General features: G+C 39.1%; 3 protein-coding genes across 7 annotated transcripts in view; all 3 read right to left on the reverse strand.

The window, feature by feature from the left end:
• HGD (homogentisate 1,2-dioxygenase) overlaps window positions 1–7,988 on the reverse strand; it is a 54,951-nt gene extending 46,963 nt beyond the window's left edge. Inside the window, exons 1-4 of one of the 4 annotated variants that reach the window (XM_012463916.2) lie at window positions 7,698–7,988; window positions 3,756–3,895; window positions 2,385–2,456; window positions 1,493–1,581 (exon numbers count right to left, since the gene is read on the reverse strand). In XM_012463916.2, the coding sequence (XP_012319339.2) occupies window positions 1,493–1,581; window positions 2,385–2,456; window positions 3,756–3,895; window positions 7,698–7,773 (377 nt within the window). In that variant the 5' untranslated portion in view covers window positions 7,774–7,988. Of the gene's footprint in view, window positions 1–1,492; window positions 1,582–2,384; window positions 2,457–3,755; window positions 3,896–5,200; window positions 5,297–7,697 lie in introns of those variants that run through there. The other 3 variants (XM_012463913.2, XM_012463915.2, XM_012463914.2) reach the window with 3 other exon arrangements.
• A 3,824-nt stretch (window positions 7,989–11,812) lies between these two features.
• Window positions 11,813–18,409, reverse strand: LOC135274223 (nucleophosmin-like). The gene has a single exon (XM_064374673.1). The coding sequence runs from the start codon at window positions 13,302–13,304 to the stop codon at window positions 12,321–12,323; it is 984 nt and encodes a 327-aa protein (XP_064230743.1). The 5' UTR covers window positions 13,305–18,409; the 3' UTR covers window positions 11,813–12,320.
• An 81-nt stretch (window positions 18,410–18,490) lies between these two features.
• The window catches only part of RABL3 (RAB, member of RAS oncogene family like 3), a 39,264-nt gene continuing 35,588 nt past the window's right edge, over window positions 18,491–22,166 (reverse strand). For both annotated transcript variants that reach the window (XM_012463911.2, XM_012463912.3), the window contains 2 exons: window positions 19,497–19,535; window positions 18,491–18,931 (listed from right to left, as the gene is read on the reverse strand). In XM_012463911.2, coding sequence (XP_012319334.1) covers window positions 18,866–18,931; window positions 19,497–19,535 — 105 coding nt within the window. In that variant the 3' untranslated portion in view covers window positions 18,491–18,865. The remainder of the gene's footprint in view (window positions 18,932–19,496; window positions 19,536–22,166) is intronic.

Here is a 22,166-nt window from a genome sequence, read left to right on the forward strand (position 1 = left end):
TGGGGACAGGCAGCAGAATCCGGAGACCAGGTGGCCTGTTAGGGAATGGGCCATAAAGTCAAGAACATAGTCATAGAGGTCAGGTTGTCATAAATTAGAATGGACAGAATTGTCTGTGTGCTTACTTTACCCCGTCTATTTGGGCTGAGAGAGAGAGAGAGAGAGAGAGAGAGAGAGAGAGAGGATTATATAGCAATGGAATTATCCCGATTTTTGACATGTTTAGAAAACTTTCTCTATTTCTTTCTCTTTCCACGCACATATCAATTGAGAGAAAAGCACTGTTATACTGACATTGTAACATAGCACCTGCCATATATCATGTGCAGTTCTCTTGACAGCCTCCTCAAGATACCCTGGAAATGAGGCAGAAACTCTGCCATGATGGCAATACTTAATGATAATTATTATGACAATAACTAGCATTAACTGAGCACTAACCATGTGCCTTGCAATGTGCACTTTATACACATCCTTTCTTTTAATCCTCACCACAGCTATGAAATAGGCACTACTATTATCTTTGTTTTATGAATGAAGAACTAGAGGATCCAAAAAGGCAGATGATTTGTCCAAGATTTGAAAAACAGGAGCCAGGATTTATACTCAGGGGGCCTGCCTCCAGGGTGGCCATGATTAACTGTGCAATCTTTATCATTTGTGTGGTCCACTATAGTTTTGTAGTTACTATCTCATTTGCTTCTCAGCAGGACTCAGGCTGCCCTGCTAAGCAGTACAAGACCACATGCTCTTCTCCCCAAATCTCTAATATCAGCAGCATTCCTCTTCACAAATGCCTTAGCCTAAACTTTCTATAATTAGATACTATTTATTTAAATCACAACACTTACTGCCTCTTAAAACTACAACACATACTGCATCCAACCTGCCTGATATGAGTTAATCAAGGGATCATGTTCATTGACCTGGATGTAGGATTAGAGCAAACATGGAACATGGCATACTATGTTAATGAATATGCTGGTTTCTAGCAAAGGCAAATTCTAGAGTAAAAACCTTATTAATTCAAACCACAATGGGCCATAATACATGACTTCTCAACTATCCAAGCTTGATTACCCACACCTCTAGTTAGCTGAGAAAGATATTGCTCTGAATCTTCTAGAATTATGACTCAGTCATTATAAAACAAACCAAAACAGGAAAACCCAAACCAAAACTCAACAGGATGGTCTTTAGAAGGCCAAACTACTAGGAATATTTCATTCCGAGTATAGGAGATCATTTGTAAATGGAACTGGACATGTGTATTTTCCAGGCTCTGCACAGCTTTCCTTCACCTTCTTCCACCAGTCACTTGGTGCTAGCTAGCAGGAAGTCTATTCTCTCCTGACTAGGACCTAGACCAAAGCCTATAAGAAGCAGAATCTTGAGCAGCTCTAGGAGGCTGTGGCCCAGGGGAAGGAGGCAGCCCAAAGTCCCTGTCATAGTTCCCACAGTCTGCAGGTCAGAATTCATCTAATCTTTGTACCTTCTCTTATTGGTGCTCCGTGGACAAGTGAAAGCCGATCCTGAGAGCTGCTCAGCATATAGATTGTAGGGGCAGACCTGAGGATTATTCTGAAACAAAAGATGCAATAAACAATATTACTCTCATCTGAAAAACATCAGACCTTCCCACCAACCAACTCCATAGGGGGATGGGGATGCTCTGGGCCACTGCACATGATCATCTCCAACCCAATATGGTTCTTGTAACAACTTTTGATGTGACTTGCCCCCTTGATTATGAAAGTAATATATACTTATTGTAGAAAATTTATAAACTATATCACCCATTATCTCACAACCAGAAATAACCCAGTGTTAACATGTTCATATTTTTTCTTGCATTCTTATCCTCCAAAATTGTGACACTATGATACCTGTAATCCTGTAATAATCAGGCATTTTTTCTTTTTCTTTTAAAGAAAACATTATACCATGAGGACTTTTATGCCATGATTCAGCCTTCAAAAGTTTTGAAAATATTTGTTTGCTGTGTTGTTGCTATTCTAGTCAGCACTAGTATGAACATCTTTGTGCATACATATTAAAACACCTTGTTATTTTCTCGTAATTGTCACATCTTATGGTGTTCAAGGGGAATATGAGGAATTCCCTTTAACCCTAGATTTTGGGGATCCTACTGGAAACCCTACAGTTAAGTTTACTAGTTTGGGTTGGCTGCTGTGCCACCAATCCAATTTTAATCTTTGTATTGTCATTGCGCTGTATCTACATTGCCCCTATGACTTGGGAAAACCCTAGACAGTTCACAGGCTAGATTAGAAGAGCCACAGTGGGTGGAGGCACTTTGGCCTGAAAGCTAGTCATCCAGGAATAGGATTCAGAGCTCTTCTAAGCACTTTATTTGCTTGTACCTGTCCTTCTGGCAAGGAACCTGGGCAGCGAGGGTCCTCTGAAGCACACTCATTCCCAAATCCAGAAAGGTACTGTATGTGACAAAGACACAAATGCCACCATTAGTAGGATTTAAAGAACACTGGCAGTCTACAAAGGTTAGAATTTCTATATGGACATACGTGTGTATATGATGTTCTACATATAATATCTTTACTGTGTCTTGACATATGACTCAGGAAAGAGAATATGCTTTCTGTAAATATTAGACTTCTAATTAATCAGAAGAGTGCTAGATATTCCAATTAATCAGAAGAGTGCTTCTCCACCCTTAGCTGTACTTAGCTGATTTATGCATCTACACTGAACCTCCCTAAACTTGAGACTCCATTTCCCCTTCAAACTCTGGAATTAAAAAAAAAAAAAACCATCTAGGAAGAGATGTGTGGATCCAATCCTGACAGCAAAACCCTCTCCAAACTAGTCTGGCTGCAGAGAGAAGCCTCTGCTATCTGCCTCATCTATGGAACACATCTATATTTGTATGAATGCATGAAAGTAAAGTTTAAAGATATGGGTGGCCTTTAGGAGATATGCAAGCGCAGAATCGTTTCATGACACAATGGAACCTACTAGGATTGCCATCTCTTCACTTTACACCCAGAGAGAAAAAAAAGTCAAGGGTTTCTCAACAAGGTAAGTCATGGGGAGCCCCTGAAACTTACTCTTGCAACACTCAACACACTTGTGAGTTCTTGCGCACTGTCTGGCTCTTTGTTAGCCTATAAGCTGCATGAAGGCTGGGACTATGGCAGTCTTGGCTCATAGAAGGTACTCAGTGGAAATCTGTTGATTGATTTTTTTCACCTAAAGCCAATTCTAATGTAAGTATATGTGTGCTGCTGTAAATAGGGTTAGAACTCTCTTTGCTCTAACTTAAATACCATTGATTTTAGCCCAGGATAATGAAAGTGCAGTCTTGCTCAGCAAATAAAATGCCACCATCTGAACACATCTCCTTAAGAGATATAAGAAGGATGGAAGTGGGTGAAGGGTAGGCCCTCCGGAGTTCTCAGCAGCATGGAAATATAACATGCCTGGATGTGTGTGATGATTAGGTCAACAATGGTCTATATTTGGAAGAAATATCAGACGTGAAAGTTATGACCTAGAAAGCAATGGAAGTGAAATTATTCTTTTTGCCTTCAGATACAATATTTTGTATATTCGAAAATCTGTCATCACAAAGAAATACTAAGGTATATACCAATTCGTTAAAAGCAGCAGCATGCAGTTAGGATGATATCTTTGGGGAAATGGCAGAGACCATCCAGCATTCTGATGCTCTGCTGCATCTAATTTTCTCCTTCTAAAATGAACCCCATGCTCACCATCAACGGGATTGAATTTGAGTTGCTGAGAATTGGTAATAACCCCAAATTATCTTCAATTCTGTGAAATGGAATTTGAGACCAGCCTGTGATGGAAGCCACAGTGCCTTCACTTTGTTCAACTGCCACATTATTTCTCTCTGCAAGAGAGGAAGGAAGGCTGGAGTACAGCTGAACTTTCTGGCAGGTACCCGTGGATTTACACATTAACCTTCCCCATTCTTTGTAACTGCTGGCCTCAGAAGAGAGTTCAGGGTTATGCGTCTGGAACAAGAGTTAGTATATATGTTTCTGAAGTATTTGATTCAGACTGTGCTTTAAAAAATAGAAAAGAAAGTAGGAAGAACAGCTGGTGGTTTGGAAGGGAGCCACCAAGTACTGCGAGGTGCGAATTCTGAATCTGTTTCTCAATCTTAGCTGCAGTGCATTGGCTAAGGAGGAAGGTGAAAACTGCCGAGTCATTATCAAAATCAATTGTTTTTTCTAATTCCCCTGAGAGAAAAATTACAGATGAGTTTCTTACAGCTTTAAAATGCCATGTCCCTCACTGCCAAAGACATCTGAATTAAGGACGTAGTAATGGCAGCTGCTTTCTTCAGACTGAGCTCAAGGACAGAATCTGAACTCTGCTTTTATCAGCTGCGAAAATCCAAGCATTCATTTCCAGCTGGTTCAGTGCCGATGCAAAAGTATATTGTGTACAAAAATAAAATTAAAAAGCTAACATTAAGCATGTTTTCTACAGTTTGGATTTCTGAATAATTTAATCCAACAGAAATTTTTTTTTTTTTCAGGAGAATCATATGCATACTTTCTAAATGCAAGAATAAATTCCTGAGCTCATGTGACTTCAGTACCATCAGTTCTTTGGCAGCTTACGAGTATACAGCTTTTTAATTCTCACCTGGTCCCCAGGATACGGTTTACTTGTCAGAGTAGTTTTATGAGGTGCTTTCTCCTCACTCTGATTCTAGGTAACACCTGATGAGATGAACAGATGGTGCACCTCACTTCCTCTTTCTGGGTATGAAGGAAAGAGAGAGAAGTCAGGGTAGAGGTACTGCTACATTTGTGTGTGTGTGTGTGTGTGTGTGTGTTTGTGGAAAAGGAGTCTAATATTTCTAGTTAACCTTGATGGGAACGTAGAATACAGATTGTGAAGGGAACTTGCATATTATTGCTGTAGGCTGAATAATGGCTCTGAAAGATATGTATAGCTTAATCCCTGAAACCTGTATTACCTTTTCTAGCCAAACAGACTTTTGCAGATGTGATGAAGAATCTTGGAATGGGGAGATATCCTAATTATTTGGGTGTATCCTAAATGTAATCACAAGTATCATTATAAGAGGGAGGCAAAGGGAGATTTGACTTCTAAGAGGGGAAAAGGTGATGCGATTACAGAAGCAGAGATACATTTTTTGAAGATAGAAGAGGCTACAAACCAAGGAATGTGGGTAGCCTCTAGAAGAAGAAACAGAATCCATGGAAAAGGCAGGGAAACACAATCTCGCATAGTCTTCAGAAGAAATTGTTCCTCTCTGCAAGAGAGGAAGGCAGGCTTGAGTACAGCTGAGCTTTCTGGCAGGCACCGGTAGATTTACTCATTAACCTTCCCCATTCTTTGTAACTGCTGGCCTCAGAAGAGAGTTCAGGGTTATGTGTTTGGAACAAGAGTTAGTATATATATATATATCTGAAATTGGTTTCACTAGGCTAAAGTCAAGGTGTCAGCCACACCTTTTGTGTTATTTTAAGCCAATAAATTTGGAGTAATTTTTTATAACAGCAACAGGAAATCAGTTATGTAGAACAGTAGGTCCCATTTCTGGCTAATCATTAGAATCACTCCAGAACCTTGTTACAAAGAGACCCAGAGCCAGTGAATCAAGGATTTGGTGATGGGGCCAAAGCCTACAAGTTAAGCAAGCTCTTCATTTTAGAAATGAGGAAACCAAGGTTGGGAGAAGCGAAGCAACTTACTCAAAAACATAGGATATTACGTTTTAAATTTAATTTTATTATTTTATCTTTTGAATTTTCTTCCCCCAGCTTTACTTTTGTGTAAATGTGATTTCATTTATGGCTTTGTGTTGACATATTCATTAAAATGGAGAAATAAAAAATGAGAAACAGTTTTAAAAATTATATAATGTTTATTGATTAGAATGAATATGATGCAATCTGGTTTTCTGTGCTCAGATTCCTGACCTCTGGAGTTAACCTTTCCTTGTAAAAGATTAGACAGCAGGCTGGGAAGAATGCCTTTGAAACTGAGAGCAAAGACTTGCATGCAATTTACATTGATGTCCTGGTGCTGTGCATAATAAGTTGCTTAAACATTACAGCAGGATAGGATTTTAGATATAATTTATTTATAAATGGTAAAGATGTTTCCAACCCCCATTGAACTTCCTCATAGAATGTTCATCAGAAAACAAAGTTTCTATCTACTCTTTCTTCCAAGACTTCAACTCCTACCATTGACATCATGACACTCATCTATTCCCCTAGCCCTGCCCACTCCCCTGAAATCCAGATCCATATATCCAACCACCACCTGGGTATCTCAATTTGGCTGTCCCTCCAACAACTCAAATTTGGCTGACACAGTTTTGGATTCTAGAACATGTAGGCATTCTGTCTGTGCTGTGCCTTTGCACTCACTCTTCCCTTCAGACCCTATCCTTCTTCACTTGGCCAGTTCCAGCTTCTCTCTTAAGATTCAGTTTAGGTATAGGCTCCTTTAGGAAGTTTCTTTGGACTTTACCTATCCCAGACTCAGTTCCTCTACTACATTAATCTGTAGTATCATGCACTAGCACAAAATATTTGCTTAATTAAAGAATGAGAGTTAACGATCAGTCAGGCATAAAGATAAAAAACCAAAGGTTATTCCAGCGTTGAGTGTTTTCAGGATTCCTATCAATTAGGAAGGTGTTTGATTCTTCAAACTCAGAAACACCTCCCTTTAACTGATGGATTCTTCAAACTCAGCATCAGTTAGAGTGCATTAGGGCACTTCTCAAACCCTGCATTCTGGGAAGAAGTCTGGTGGGGGGAGGTCTGGCCCACCTGCCCTAAGCCAAGGTTCTGGGCAGTGCTATTCAGTCACACATGCATGTGTTGGGCATTGATGCAAGGCTGGGCTGGGCATTAGGCATGGTTTTGGACATTAGGGACATATTCTCTTTCCTTGCCTTAAGATACCAGTTTAGTAGGGGCCATTAAGACCCCTTTTTGAGCCTGGACTTTGCATTCAAACATAACCTGGTTGCAATCCAGTCATCTATTGGCAGTGACCCTGGGCAAATCATAGTCTCTCCAAGCTTTACTTTTCTAAATGATTAATAGAAATAAGAACCTCTCTCTATACCCCAGATTTATTTTAAAGATTATGAGTTAATTCATCGTTAAAATGCCTAGCATCTAACAGCACACAACCCACACACACTTTTCAATTGTGTATTACTAAAAAGAAGGAATGATTTACTAGAGGACATGCTAGGGCTTCTACTGGCCAACAGCTGATTCAGACCTCAATTAACTGAATAGATTAAGCATATCTAATTGGTTGCCAGAAGTGGTCCAAGAAGCTGCAGCAATGGGAATGTGTCAGAGCAGGGGGTGGGAAAGAGACATAGTGAGAAACGTGCGTGTCTGTAGTGGAGGGGAGCTCTTAGGATATCTACAGGTTTCCAAGACAATGATTGAAATAAAGACAAAAGATGACCAGTAAGATCTTCATTTCTTTCCTTTATCACCTTTCCCTTGTTCCCCAGCCCCAGTTGTGCCCACAGACACCACAGGAAGCCTCTGAACACAGGGATTTGAACTAGGACCTCTCCAAGTTCTTTTCAACTCTGATACCCTGGAATTCTCAGAAGCTTCCATAAATTTTGGCCGAAGAAGCCACAGCAAATTTGCCAGATGATCTCTTACCTTTAACTTCCATAAATTTTGGCTGAAGAAGCTGCAGGAAACTTGCCAGACGGTTTCTTACCTTTAATTCGGCCATTTTCTCTCTGCTCTATGAGTGATGATTTCACGAAACACAGGCCCAGAGGATATAAAGCCGCAATGCTTCTTTCTCCTTCAAACCACTCTTTGGATATTCTGGTTTCCACTGATTCACTGTGCTTCACTGGTCAGCGGGTCACTCAAACTAGCTGGGAGAATTGCCTAACTCATACATAGGGACAAAGTCCAACAAGCTTATTACTTAACTGCTTACACAAATGCTTTGGTTTTTAAACAGTTTGTTCCTAAGTGTTTGCAGAGGCCGGGCACCTCTTCATCTGAGGTAGATATTAACCATTATTTGTTCAAGTTAAAAGGAGGCTTATTTCAAAAGGCAGAGAATTTGAAGCTATCAGGGAAAGGAACTGTGGCAGACGGTGCCTTCTCTGTGTGTTGGAGGGTTCTCTGCTGAGTTCTGACTCAGGCTAGAAAGGAACAGGCAGTGCTGAGTCTGGAGGGCAGTGAGAAAACCCCCAGACATTTACCAGCTCCAGATATTTACACTGGGGTAAGATGTTTATACACAGCCACCTGAAGACAAGCACCAGGACCAGAGCCACTCAGTTCTCTGCAGGTGCCTCTCAGGAATGAGCTCAGGTTCTTGGGTTAAGTATTAGGCATAGTTTTAGACATTAGGGACATATTGTCTTTCCTTGCCTTAAGATACCAGTTTAGTAGGGGCCATTAAGACCCCTTTTTGAGCCTGGACTTTGCATTCAAACATATCCTGGTTGTAATCTAGTCATCTACTGGCAGAGCCTGAAACATTTCACTTAGAGCAAACTGAGATGTTTCCTATTGCTCTTTTTAATTTCTTAAAGTACATTTAGTTCTCTTATAAACTCTTTAAGAGTTTTGTTTCCTAATGATTTTATACTTCTAAAACAGACCAAGGGATTACTCTCCAGCCACCTCCTCTATGACTCCCTCGTTCTTCATCTTGGCTGCTCTCCTTGGTCATTGGCAGGTAAAGGGGAAAGGGGAAAACATATTGAGTGCCTGCTTTTGTCAGATTTTTCCATATCTAACTTCACAAAAACAATCTTGTAAACTAGGCATTATCACAACTCAAATGCCAACAGACAAGGGAGGAAGTATAAATGAATAAAATAGGCTAGCTGATTTTTCAAGATAAGATGAATTAGAATGAGAGAGAGAGAGACAGATATATATATAGAGAGAAACTACCCTGTGACAGATGGCAAAAAATGCCCAAATTCCTCCTACCTTTGTATATGTACCCCTTTGAATGTGACTTTGCTGTTCCTCCCATCAAGAGGTAGGGTCTTTTTCTTTGGCCAATAGCAAACACGACACAGAGTTTGAAAAGTGCTTGTGCCTTAAGACAGATCCAATTCTTACAGCCAGAGACACTGTGCAAAGTAGCTGGGCTGGCCTCCAGAGATAAAGGCAAGAGCCCTGCAAGCCCCACAGTGACTGCCAGACATGTGAATGAGGCAATCAGGCTGCCAGGTGACTACAGACACATGTGTGATCCCAGGCAAGACCAGCAGAAGAACCACCAGTTAAATCTGTGCCAAACTGCTGAGCCACAGAATTGAGAACAAATAGAATGGTATATTTTACACTACTAAAATTTGGGATGGTTTGTTAAGCAGTGATAAATAACTGATATAATCATGCAGATCGAAAAACGTGCAGATTTGAAGTGGCTACAGGCTGCCAGTTTCAGACCCTCTGCTTTAGATAAATGGGTTTAAACAACCTCCAGGGGTCCCCAGGCTCCAGCATACTGCAGTAGCAGAATGACTGCCTGCATATGAGGTGCTAGCACAGAGTGGGCCAGACCAAAGGGGACATGTTGACAGAAAACAAGTGACAGGCTGGTAGCCAACCTTGTGGACTGACGCCCGCGGACTGATAGGAAATCTCAGCATATATCAGCACAGACAGATAACATTGTGGTATGATGTAAACTACTCTGGAATTCATATGCTAACCTGGGAGGAAGGTAGGTGGAGACCCCAGCTTTACTGAGGCTAAGTTTTCACTATTCCTATAACAAGCACACTCAAAAAGTGAATTCGAGGATAAGATCTCTTGTGTATCTGAGTTTATGAGTACCTTGGGTCTTCAATCTTTATAGATCCTGGAAGTTAGCAGTTGGTGGTTAGATAAAGAAATAAATGGGAGCTAATAAAAGACAAAGGAAAATCTTTACTGCCTTATTTTTCAACAAACTTTCTATGTTATTTCCATTAAACCAGCTTTGAAGGTAGATTTAAGAGATGTTTTGATTCTTTCCTAAGGTGTGAGACTTCTGAAGGGGTAAGGAAGTATTAACAGTTCCTTGACTGAATGAAAATTACTTTGAGGGGCCTGAAAATATTTAAAATGGAATACATCTATTCCTTCTAAAAGGAAAGAATATACACACGGGATATTAACATACTATTTTATTATTTATTTATTTATTTTTTGAGACAGATTCTTGCTCTGTCACCCAGGCTGGAGTGCAGTGGCACAAAAATGGCTCACTGAAGCTTCAACCTCCTCGGCTCAAGCGATCCTCCCACCTCAGCCTCCTGAGTAGCTGGGACTACAGGCACACACCACCAAACCTGGCTACCTTATACCTTAAAAAATTTTTAGTAGGGATGAGGTCTTGCCATGTTGCCCAGGCTGATCTTGAACTCCTAGGCTCAAGCAATCTTCCCATCTTAGCCTCCCTAAGTGCTAGGATTACAGACATGAGCCACTGCACCTAACTTAATGTTATTTTTTAGAGTCAGAGTCTTGCTGTGTTACTCAAGCTGGAGTGCAGGGGCAACATCGCAGCTCACTGTAGCCTTGAACTCCTGGGCATAAGCCATCCTCTGGCCTCAGCCTCTCAAAGTATTGGAATTACAGGCATGAGCCACCATGTCCTGCTGGGATATGAGAATAAATAACACACAGCTACAGATAGTTCTGGTTCTATGTCTAATGGCTTTCCATTTTAATTAATGTAATTATACATTCATTTATTTAACAGTTTTTGAAAACCGTCACAACATAGTATAAATGCTCTGACAGAGAATAGCCCAGGGTTCTAGGGGACACAAAGCCTGGATGAGCAGAGCCAAGGAGGGCTTCCCAGAGGAGACAAGGTCTGAGCCAAGTCACATAAAGTAAGAGTTGGACAGAAAGGGCAGTGAGCAGAGAGAACAAGGTGTGCAAAGAGAAAAACAGAAGTGCAGTTTATGCAATAAACTGTGTTTAGGGCAATGCAACTGAAATTGGAGTGGAGGGATCCAGTCAGGGAAAGCTTCTAGGGAAGCAGGAGAAATAGAAGGTATCTTCTGGACAGGGTGATCAGCATTCAAAGACACGCAGTGGAAGGAGTAGGCTGTGTGTAGGGGTAAGTCAAATACATACAGGAGCAGAGAAAGGTCACAATATCAAAGCTGTGAGAGACAAAAAGCAAAAGTTGATAAAAAACCAGGCAGAGGAGGATGGATTTAATGAACCAATATGGGGAATGTGTGAGGCAGAGAACCTGAAAAGCAGCAGAAATATGAAACTTTAGGTGTCTGCCCCTCCCAGATTCTAGTGCAACATAGGAGGTTTATTCTCTGCTCCAGAAGAAAAGACACTAGCAAGTGGAAGGGTGGGTAGGACCAAAACTAAGTATAATTGGCAGTGATAAAACCTCCAGCTTCCTTCTCCCACTACATTTCCAGAATGTTATCAGCAAGTGTTCCCTCCAGATAGGAGACTGGAGGTTACATCTCTAAGACAGTGGCCTGTAAATACAATATATTTAGGAAAAAATATATATATAATCTTTCTGGAAATGCTTATTTTAATGAGGTAGATATCCCCTCTTTATTTCAAATATCCATGAATATACAATTCTTGTTTCTAATTCTTATTTCTAAAATGAGACAATACTTTAGTACCATCTCATCAGTATCATTTCATTCTATTTTTTGGTTTTATAGAAATAAGTGGAGAAATTTGTTCACATAAATAAGTAGATATAAATGGAAGGAAATTTGTTATAATCTCACTTCTTTGGAATTAAGTCTCAAAAATCACAGTGATCTATCAATATTTTATCATAGATTAAGATATTTTATACAAAATGTTTAAAAATTATTTAAAAAAAATAATCCATCCATCAACAACTCAGTTAGGTTCTTCTTTCTTTAATTGCATTGAAAGCAAATAATTGGAAACCTGAACAAAAGGCTTCATTACTCAGCTACTGGAATCATTCATTTTTTTTTTTTTTAATTAAAATACTGAGTTTTATTTCACATGTATATTTTTGTCTCCCCACCATTTCCATGTCTGACCACCACTACTATGTCCTATCATAACATTCCATACATACTTAAAACCAAGCAAAGGGTGGAGTTCCATCTTTTAAAACTACAGGCATTTTGGACAACACATTCTTGGCAATGGTATCTGGACAACATTTATCAAACACGGTAGGGAAAATTCTCACTCTGCATTATAAAAAGGACAGCCAGATATCAACTGTTACAGAAATGAAATAAGACGGAAAATTTTTAACAAATTGTTTAAACTATTTTCTTAAAGAGACTTCCTCCACTGCCAGAGATCTTGAATAGCCTCCTGGTCAGTCATCCGGAAGCAATTCTTCACATAATTGATGAACTTGGCTTCCACTTTGGGAAGAGAACCACCTTTTTCTATACTTGCTTGCATTTTTGCTTTAATGTCTTCTACAGAACTAGGTCCTTTTGGTGTTTTAGGAGTTTTTTCCTGTTTTTTGAAGGATTCTTGTTCTTTTGATCTTGGTGTTGATGGTTTTGAGTCTTTTCCATTCTGATTTGACTTTTGTGCATTTTTGGCTGGAGTATCGCGTATAGATTTCTTCACTGGCACTTTTTCTTCAGTTCCCTCATCATCGAAATCATCATCATCATCATCATCATCATCATCTTCATCATCATCATCTTCATCAGTAGCAAGTTTTACTTTTTTCTGTGGAACCTTGCTACCACCTCCAGGGGCAGACCGCTTTCCAGACATACTTAAGAGTTTCACATCCTCCTCCTCCTCATCTTCTGACTCTGCATCTTCCTCCACAGCTACTAAGTGCTGTCCACTGATATGCACTGGCCCTGAACCACACTTCAATCGTAAGACCACTGGTGGTGTTATTTCAAAGCCCCCAAGGGAAACCGTTGGCTGTACAGACATTTTCAAAGTTGCCAGTGTTACTTTAATTGGACTGCCTTCGTAATTCATTGCCTCTGCTTCAACAATGTGCAACTCATCCTTTGCACCAGCTCCTAAACTGACCGTTCTTAAAGATAACTGGTGCTCATTTTCATCATTATCCACCTTAAAGTGATAATCTTTGTCGGCCTTTAATTCACAACCGAAAAGATAGTTCTGGGGCCTCAGGGGGCTCATGTCCATGTCCATGGAATCTTCCATCGGGTGGCGACACGCACTTAGGTGGAAGAGAAGGCGGACGGAGATAAACGACCACTGCTCAAAAGAACAGCCGCGCAGGACGGACTCACGCCAGGGACTGGAATCATTCATTTTAATTAAATATTATGCTTTCACTTAGAGGCTGTATTAGTCCCTTCTCATACTGCTATGAAGAAATACACGAGACTGGGTAATTTATAAAGAAAAGAGGTTTGACTCACAGTTCTGCATGGCTGGGAAGGCCTCTGGAAACTTACACTGATGGCAGGAGGGGAAGCAAACATGTCCTTCAGGTGGCAGGAGAGAGAATGAGTGCCCAGTGAAGGGGGAATCCCTCATAAAACCATCAGATCTTGTGAGGACTCACTATCAAGAGAACAGGATGGGAGCAACTGCCCCCATGATTCAATTATCTCCACCAGATCCCTCCCACAACACGTGGGGATAATGGGAACTACAATTCAAGATGATAGTTGGGTGGGGATACAGCCAAAACATATCAGAGATGCTTTGTCTCATTTACTCAGAAAGAACTAGGAAATAAAAATAATTTTATATACTTTTGCCATATAATTTTTTGACAAAATGCTTTTTGATATTTTGACAGACCAGACAGAAATTCTGCCATAAAAGATGCCACAAACTTGTGTATTTTTTACTAAAGCTCTCTTTGCTTTGCTTTCAGAAACCCTGTATTAAACAAATAATAATTATGGGGAATGGAACAGTGAAGTCCTTAAATAAAACAAACATTTAGAATTGTCCTTTTGTTGGCATCCTGAAGACATTTACATCCTGGGGTGATATACTAGAGTGCTATTATACCACTAGTGAGATGCTGCTCTTCCTTAGTGGGAAAGGGTGACTGTGAAAACAGAGGTGAGAAATAAGAGCTAGCACTGAGCTGCCTTCACAAACAGATCAATTTAAACAAAGATTTACACAGGGCAATTGGAGATCTGGAAAATGATTCCCTTAAAACTATCTGTGCTCATATACCTCTTAGAGGGGATGCCTGTACCCATTCCAATTTGCAGACCACTGACCCACCCCAAGAAAGTGGAAAACATTACATCCAGAAAGCTTGGAATTGCTACATGGTAATGTGAAGCAGGGGGTGACAGGCCTACGGAATAATCACTACAAAATGGAGTTAGGCATCAGAGGACTCCAGGACAGATGTCTCTGAGAAAAAGATGGAACGGAGAGATTACCTGATATACTTGATGGTACTGAGCAAGGTTTTACATCTTGGTTGGAATTTGGGGGTTCCATTCTTCATCATTGGTTATTGATGACCTTGGTAAAGCTTAATGCAGCTGAGAAAACATGGTACTAGAGACGGGGGTGTAAGATGGCAAGGCACTGATTAGAAATAAAGCTATCTGGATTAAAAACAGAACCTGGAAGGAAAACAGTGGCAGTAATAAAAATGATGGCAGTACATGAAAGACAAATATTTCCTGTTTTGCCAACAGAAGACATGACAATCATCTCATGTTTAACTCAGTATGTGTAGCTTTGAGTAGGAAGGAGTGGCTCAGTTCATTAAGGTGAGATTAGGTTGAGGCAGCCAAAGATGAGCTTTGATGAATTCTGCTATAATGGCACTCCTAAAGTACAGAGTTCACAATCTATATTCTCTACTTTTTGATTAGTTTGTCTTTCTTAAAGGCTAGATCCTGACTTATCTGCACGAGAATAACCTGGTTTGTCTGTTAAAAATACAAAATCCTGGCTTTATCCTATACATATAGAAAGGGAAGAGAGAGGAAATCCTGGAATCTGCATTTTAAGCAAGGACTTCAAGGGATTCTCATACACTTTTGAGTTTGAAAGCCCTCCATTTAAGTCCTTAATGGGGGTGCAGATTAATTGTAACTGGATGCCCAATCCCTTTACTACTCTATAGAGCAGCCCCAGCTGACTCCAGCAACAGATATTTTGCATAGGCAAACATACTGTGAAATATTTAAGACACAGGGTTGGATTTCCTGGAACCCTTCCTCTCTCACCACAGTGATTTAGCTCAGTCTTGGGACTGTGGATAAATGAATTTCTGATTTCCTTCTCCTCCTTTCACCAAAACAGAATCCTCCTTTGAATTTTAACCGATATTAAACCAATACAGACACCCTGTTAGACCTTTAAACTTCTTAAAATAGGATGTTACCTATGCTTTAAAAATTTCAATTAAGCCACCATCTAGTAACCCATACAAGGTCCTACCTATGGTGGGTGTTACTGTACACTATTGAAATGAGGACTCAGAAACTTTGATTAGGGAGCAATTAGGAGCTCTTCACCTCAGTCTGATGGCCCTGCATATCAGTTCCATGAAGTCCATTTTCAGAATGGACAGAAAAACAAGTGTCAGGGCATCTGTATTATACCATGAATACCTCAAGTTTGGGAAATTCTAAGAACCCAAGCTAAAGCTAATATGAATCAATTCTTTCGAGAATAGCTTTCCTTAGAGCACTGAAGGGGAGAATAGCTTTCTTTCTTCACCCATCCCTAGGTTCACGACTGAGGCACCTACAACAAAAGACAGATTAATGAGAAAAGCACACACATTTATTTAAGTTTTATGTGACAGGAATCTTCAGAAATGAAGATGCAAAGAAACAGGAAAACCTGTGTATTTTTATGTGCAGTCTCATGCAGAAGTATAATCAGAGGACAAAAGGATATAATCTAACAATAATAAACTGTAGAGAACTCAGCAAGTCCTGTTTGTTCAGATTCTCCTTGGTGTCTCTGTATCTGTGAGGATAAAGGGTACCTCTGGAATAAAGGTTTTATGATCTACTTCAGGGGAAGGTCACTTAGGTTTTATGGCCTGCTTCAGAGGGGAAGGTGTGAGAAACCTTGCTACTGCAGTTTTCTTAGATATCAGGGTGCAATATTTTGGGGTTGTATGCCCTGAATCCCATCAATATTAAGGGGGAGAGACCAGCTTAAATCTTTAGTTGGATTCCAACTAAGTCTTACCCACCCAAGGGGCAGAGGAGTGGTCATATATATGCCTTCACATCTGGTCAGCTCCACATTGAGTCAGAAAATTGGTTAGAGATCTAAATCACAACAGAAAAAAAAATCTTTATTGCTACCAACTTGTCCCATCAAGAGAGTAAGATATACATATGTAAAGAGATAGAGTCATTCTGTCATCCAGGCTGCTGGAAGGCAGTGGTGCAATCATGAATCCCTGCAGCCTCAAACTCCTAGGTTCAAGTGATCCTCCCGCCTCGGTCTCCTAAAGTGCTGGGATTAAAGGTGTGAGCCATGGCACCTGGCCAATTATACTTTTTTAAAAAATATTTTGACATGTATACTTATTATCTAAAAGCATTTTTCATGAGTAGTTCTCAAGAAGTCCTAGCAAAAAGTATGCTTCAAAAACATTCTTTTTTGAAGAACTCTAGCTAATAATATTCATTTGGGTGAAAAGTCTTATTATGCTGCTGCTAATAACTGAAACAAATTTACCTTAGATTATTAAAAACTACTTTTTCTTAGAAAACTATAATTCAAGGAATCAGGCTTGGCTGCAGAAATGGAGTTGAGGAATACTGTTAATTTTTCCAGTTTGACCCTGGAACCATCAACAATGGTTTACTTTTTTGTTATTTATTTATTTTAGATGGATTCTTGCTTTGTCACCCAGGTTGGAGTGCAATGGCATGATCTCAACTCATTGCAACCTCCACCTCCCGGGTTCAAGTGATTCTCCTGCCTCAGCCTCCCAAGTAGCTGAGATTACAGACGTGTGCCATCAGGCCTGGCTAATTTTTGTATTTTTAATAGAAATGGGGTTTCCCCATGTTGGCCAGGCTGGTCTCGAACTCCTCACCTCAAGTGATCCATCCACCTTGGCCTCCCAAAGTGTTGGGATTACAGGCATGAGCCACTGTGCTAGGCCTATTTTTATTTTTTATAAGATAGAAAATAAAAAGTTCAGGATAATAATTGTTTTTTTTAATTGAAAGAAAGAGGAAGAAAGTAGAGGGAAGGAAGGGGTTTTGATTTATTTTTTAAAGGAGAAATGCAAAGAGCTTTAGTTGGTTTAAGTCTCTGTGAAACATTTGGTTTCTACTTCCCAACTATACAGCCTATACCACAACATACTGTGACCAATTCTACACACAGATCATGATTTGCATAGTTCTTCTTTGTGTCAAAAAGAAACCAGGGGTAGGTCCTTTCAAAGAGGAGTAAAGAAAGGCTGGAGAATAGTCTCGCTGATGAAAGCTGATTTAAAAATCCTTTTCCAAATTCCCAAGACTGCCTTTCTAAAAGGACTCTCTAACATTCTTATTTTAATATCCTCTTGCAGCATACCTTGATTTCCAAGGTACTTCTGAAACCTAATTAAAATGGAATAGAAAGTGAATTCAGTGTTTTCCACCTAATTTTAAAATAAGAAACAAAAACTGTGTATTTATTATTATTATTTAAAAGTATGGAGCAAAATCAGGAGTACAGGGACCAGCACCAGAGCCAGTGAGAGAATATGGGTGATAAAGTGCTGAACAAATTGTTTTTAGAAATCAAGTTCATATGCTAAGGAAGAACTGGGGCAGAGAAGATTAAGCAAGCAAAAAGATGGGTTAAAAAAAGTAATGATGAACTATTATGGACACACACACACACACCCCCGACCCTCAAAACGCTTTGAAGTGATTATGAAATCCAAGAATCCTAGTTCATAATTCATGTAAATGTGTTGCTGTGGAACTTATTTTTACTTCTCTCCATAAATAAAATTGTTGACACAAGAATAATATTCTTAGTTTTCTGACTATAGCTAAGGGACATTTCAGGAGTTGACCTTTCCTGAAAATAAAAAAAAATGGAGAGGAGGCTGTAAATGTCTCTCACTGCCCTTGTGCAGGTCTTAGATTTTACCCTACCTATTTCCAAACAAAACAGCAAGAGACTACAGACAGCAGCAACCTAAAGCGCAAGGGAGCTGTCAATTTTTCACATCATTTTACCAGAATTCTTTTTTTTCTGGTATTGCTGTTCTCTATGTATTATTAATCTGTATTTATATTTAACTCTAGCTATTAGTCCGCCTCTTCTAGCCACTGAGCCATTTGCAAAGGAGAGAAGAGGGAGACAGGGTTGCTATTATTAGACATTTCTGTGTGTGATGAGGGTAGAGACAATTAAGTAACACCATTTTGCATCTTTGAAAATGACAGAGATTGTTTGGGGTGGACAACTCAGGGCTGGTTAACAATACCTTTCCCCTCAAGAAGGTAAAACAATAGAGATACATTTTTCAAGTACTTAAGCCTTCAGCAGTGAGTGTGGGAAAATTACAGACCCATAAAAACCCTCCAGTTCTAGGCAAGAGTAGATTTTCTTTGCAGTACACTGTCATTGCTCATTTACTGCATCATTTTGACAACATCTCATATTTCCACAAGGCTTTTACATAATCTATAAACAGGGACAGAAAGGTGAAGAATACAGAGAACAGGAACAAAGTTTGGACCTCCCATGTTGTCACTACCTTTCATTTTTCCATTAAAGGGTGAGGCTGAAGGGTAGCATTTTAAGATGACTTCGTTAAAAGGCTGTGATGGTAATAATTGACACAGCAAGAGGAAAGCTGTGAAAGACTGCCACTGCTTGCTCACTTTTCCAAGGACGAGTATAACTCAGTCATAATGAAGGCTCTTTAATGTTCCTGCCCCAAACCTTTTCCGATCAGGAAAGCCTGGAATCTGTAGGCAAGAAAGATAATTATATTAAGTCTCAAGAAATAAAAGTTCAAATACTAATAGTAATTTTTTCCTTCTTTTCCATTTCTGTATGTCAGCCTGTTTTTCCTTTAAAAAAGAAAACAGCTTTCTGAGGTTTTGCTCAGAAAACCACAGATTAAATAATAAAAAGAAAGTTTACCAAAATGGAAAACATTTGCCAACAAATTGGTGACAGTGTCATCTAAATCATAAAGAACGAAGATAAATCTCATAATACCTACTAGACTTTTATATAAATTATTTGTACTGTGACAGACTCTGAACATATAATCTTGGAGTCCCAAGGAAATTCTTTTTTTTTCTATTTTATAACGTAATCTTATTCCTAGATTATTCTTGTTTCCTAGACCCTTATTTTCCCTTTGCTCGTTTTTCTCCTTTTCAATTAAACAGGATAGAAGGAAATCAGTTGCTTGTGCCTACAAAGGGCTTTCTGCAACTTTTAAAAACCACTTCTGAACTTAAATTTGGAAATCATCTATCTAAATTTAAGAATCCATTTTATCAAGAAAAAATAGATACCAACCTGATTACCTTCTCTTAAAAAGTATCTCTTCTCTATGACCTGTGAAAAACAAAGATTTTAAGGGCTTAGCACATATACCTGGAAAAAGTGGCTAACTGCAACGACCACTAATGGTACTAAAAGGAATATATGCAAAATAAGAATCTTTTCCATAGCAGTAGATATGTAGTAGAGTGAGCTAAAAATCCGGTGTTAGTGAGATCAGAATTGTAGGAGAATTTCCATAAAAGCCTGCCTCATTCCAAAAAGCATTAATGATAGATCAAAAAATAAATGAATAACAAAAACTAAATAATGATAGAATGACATCCATGCAATTTTTAGAGTATGGCAGCAAATCTGACTCTAAGTTTCCTAGCAGTCAGTCCCAAAATGTACTAACAAAATCCATAAGATAAAAAAAGCACTTGCCTGCTACAATAGTCTTGCGTATTTCTTAAAGAGGAGACTGCTTAACGCAGCAAACCACCACATCCTTATAGCAAGTGGTGACAAATTCTGTATGTCCTCAATATAGACAGAGGACACAACATCAAAAGCAGTCTAATGACTGTTGTATTGTCTACTTTTTTTTTAACTAACTGCACCTTTACTTCAGTAGTTTCATAATTGTCTGCATTTGATAAGTAGAAAAAACAAGTTCAAGCAGTAGATGCATTTGCACAAATCCATCACCATTTTTGAAAAGAAATCCTCACAATATATGTTCAAATGTAATGAGTTTAAGAGCACTATGTTTTCATTGATTTTTCCCCCAAACTGCTGTAAACACTGAAGAGCACCATGTTTCCATATGATGAAAAATATTTTCAAGAATAATAAATTCTGTTCTAACACTTGAGAAACTGCAATGGCTACAGAAGTATTATAAATGGTCTCTGATTTAGGATGGCTTGAGCACAATTTTTTGACTTTATGGTGGTGTGAAAGCAAGATGCATTCAGTAGAAACTGTACCTTCAGTGCCCATACAATGGGCACTTTTCACTGTCAGTATAGTATTCAATAAATTACATGAGCCATTCACAACTTTTTAATAAAATAGGCTTGTGTTAGATGATTCTGCCCAACTATAAGCTAACATAAGTGTTCTAAACATGTTTGAGGAAGGCTAGGCTAAACTGTGATGCTTGGTAAGTTAGGTATAATACATGTGTTTTTGACTAACAATGTTTCCAATTTACAACGGGTTTACTGAGATATAACCCTATCGTAAGTTGAGGACTATCTGTATTTTCTTTACACAGACTTGCTGTGATAAGAAAAGTTAACCAGGTAATAATACAGATCAGCTGGAGATGAACTTCAAGGCATTCAAATCTGAAATTATGCAGCTAAGAATTCCTCTGAATGAGAACAGAGCATGTTCTTTCAAGGCCAATGCCAGCTTGCTCTCTCTGGTATGACAGCCATTCATCCAGATTCTTGCTGTATTGGAGACTATGGCTGTATTATGTTTAGCCACAAGATACCCAGGGCAAAGTTGCATTCACTTACCCCAGAGGTAGAAAAGTTGGTTCATTATTAGTGTACATCTTAAAACAATCCCACAAAAACCAAGAAGGAGACTGATTCCCTTTCCTCTCTCTATGGCAGGACAGGAAAATCTGATCATTCTGGAGTGCAAGGAATTACTACTAGTTGAAAGAGGCTGGAGAAGGAGTTAATTTCCTTTTGGAGAAGAAATCTTTATGCTAAATTCTGGAAGAACTGATATATAGAAAACTAGATGAAATTTGGTTGTCTGCTCCTTTGGTTTCAGGCAACCAACTCAGTCTGGAGGTCTGGCCAACCTCCTAACCCACATACCTTTTGTTGTGATTTAGACAATAAAAAGAGAAATTAACTTTTTGGTTTTGGTCATAATTCTTTACCCCTGACTTGCAATGTTTACTTCTGATTTTTTAAAAAAATACAGCCTTGCCTGACAACTTGGATTATACCAGTTAATAACCAGTTTCTCTAGGATATAATTTAGTATATCTTATTTTTTAATTTTAGAACTAATAAGTTATTTTTAAATTTAAACAACATACTGTGGGATCTTTTGGATCTGTAAGATGTTGCTCTTAGGGGACAGGATTTTGTATTGATGGGGCTATGGATCTAAACCAAATGGAAGTTCTTACATTTTAAGTTTGAAAACAATGTGGAGAGAAAATCTGGCTCCTTGCAGTGCTGCACAACATTTTTCATGTCATGGCACACATAGAAAATGCTAGTATTTGTACAGCACACTGGGGAAAATGGAAGAGGCTGCCAATCACCCAACCTCCCACCCTGAGGGCTCTGGCTGCTCTGAGAACTGAGAAAAATCAGTATATAGGCACATCTGTATCCTATTTGCCACATACCAGTTAAGAAGTTTTGCAGTGAAGCAAGATTTTCCTAGTGGCCTAATATTAACCAAGGAGGGGGCTGGGGCTTATCTAATGATGACAGAGGCCAAATATTAAATCCCAAATTATCTAAAGCTGGGGCTTATCTAACGCTGAACAAAAGGGTCAAATATTAAATCCCTAAATACTTAAAAGAAAAAAAAGTGATTCATTAAGAAGAGCGATAGGAAGATGATTTTCTTAGGCAATGACACTTAAAAAGAAATATAATACAGGAATTAAACTTTTTCAATAATATATGCAGAAGGACATCCTATTTTACTTTACTATGC

Source organism: Aotus nancymaae, unplaced genomic scaffold (genome assembly GCF_030222135.1).
Source record: "Aotus nancymaae isolate 86718 unplaced genomic scaffold, 86718_ANA_hifiasm-v0.15.2.pri h1tg000011l, whole genome shotgun sequence".
NCBI lineage: Eukaryota > Metazoa > Chordata > Mammalia > Primates > Aotidae > Aotus > Aotus nancymaae.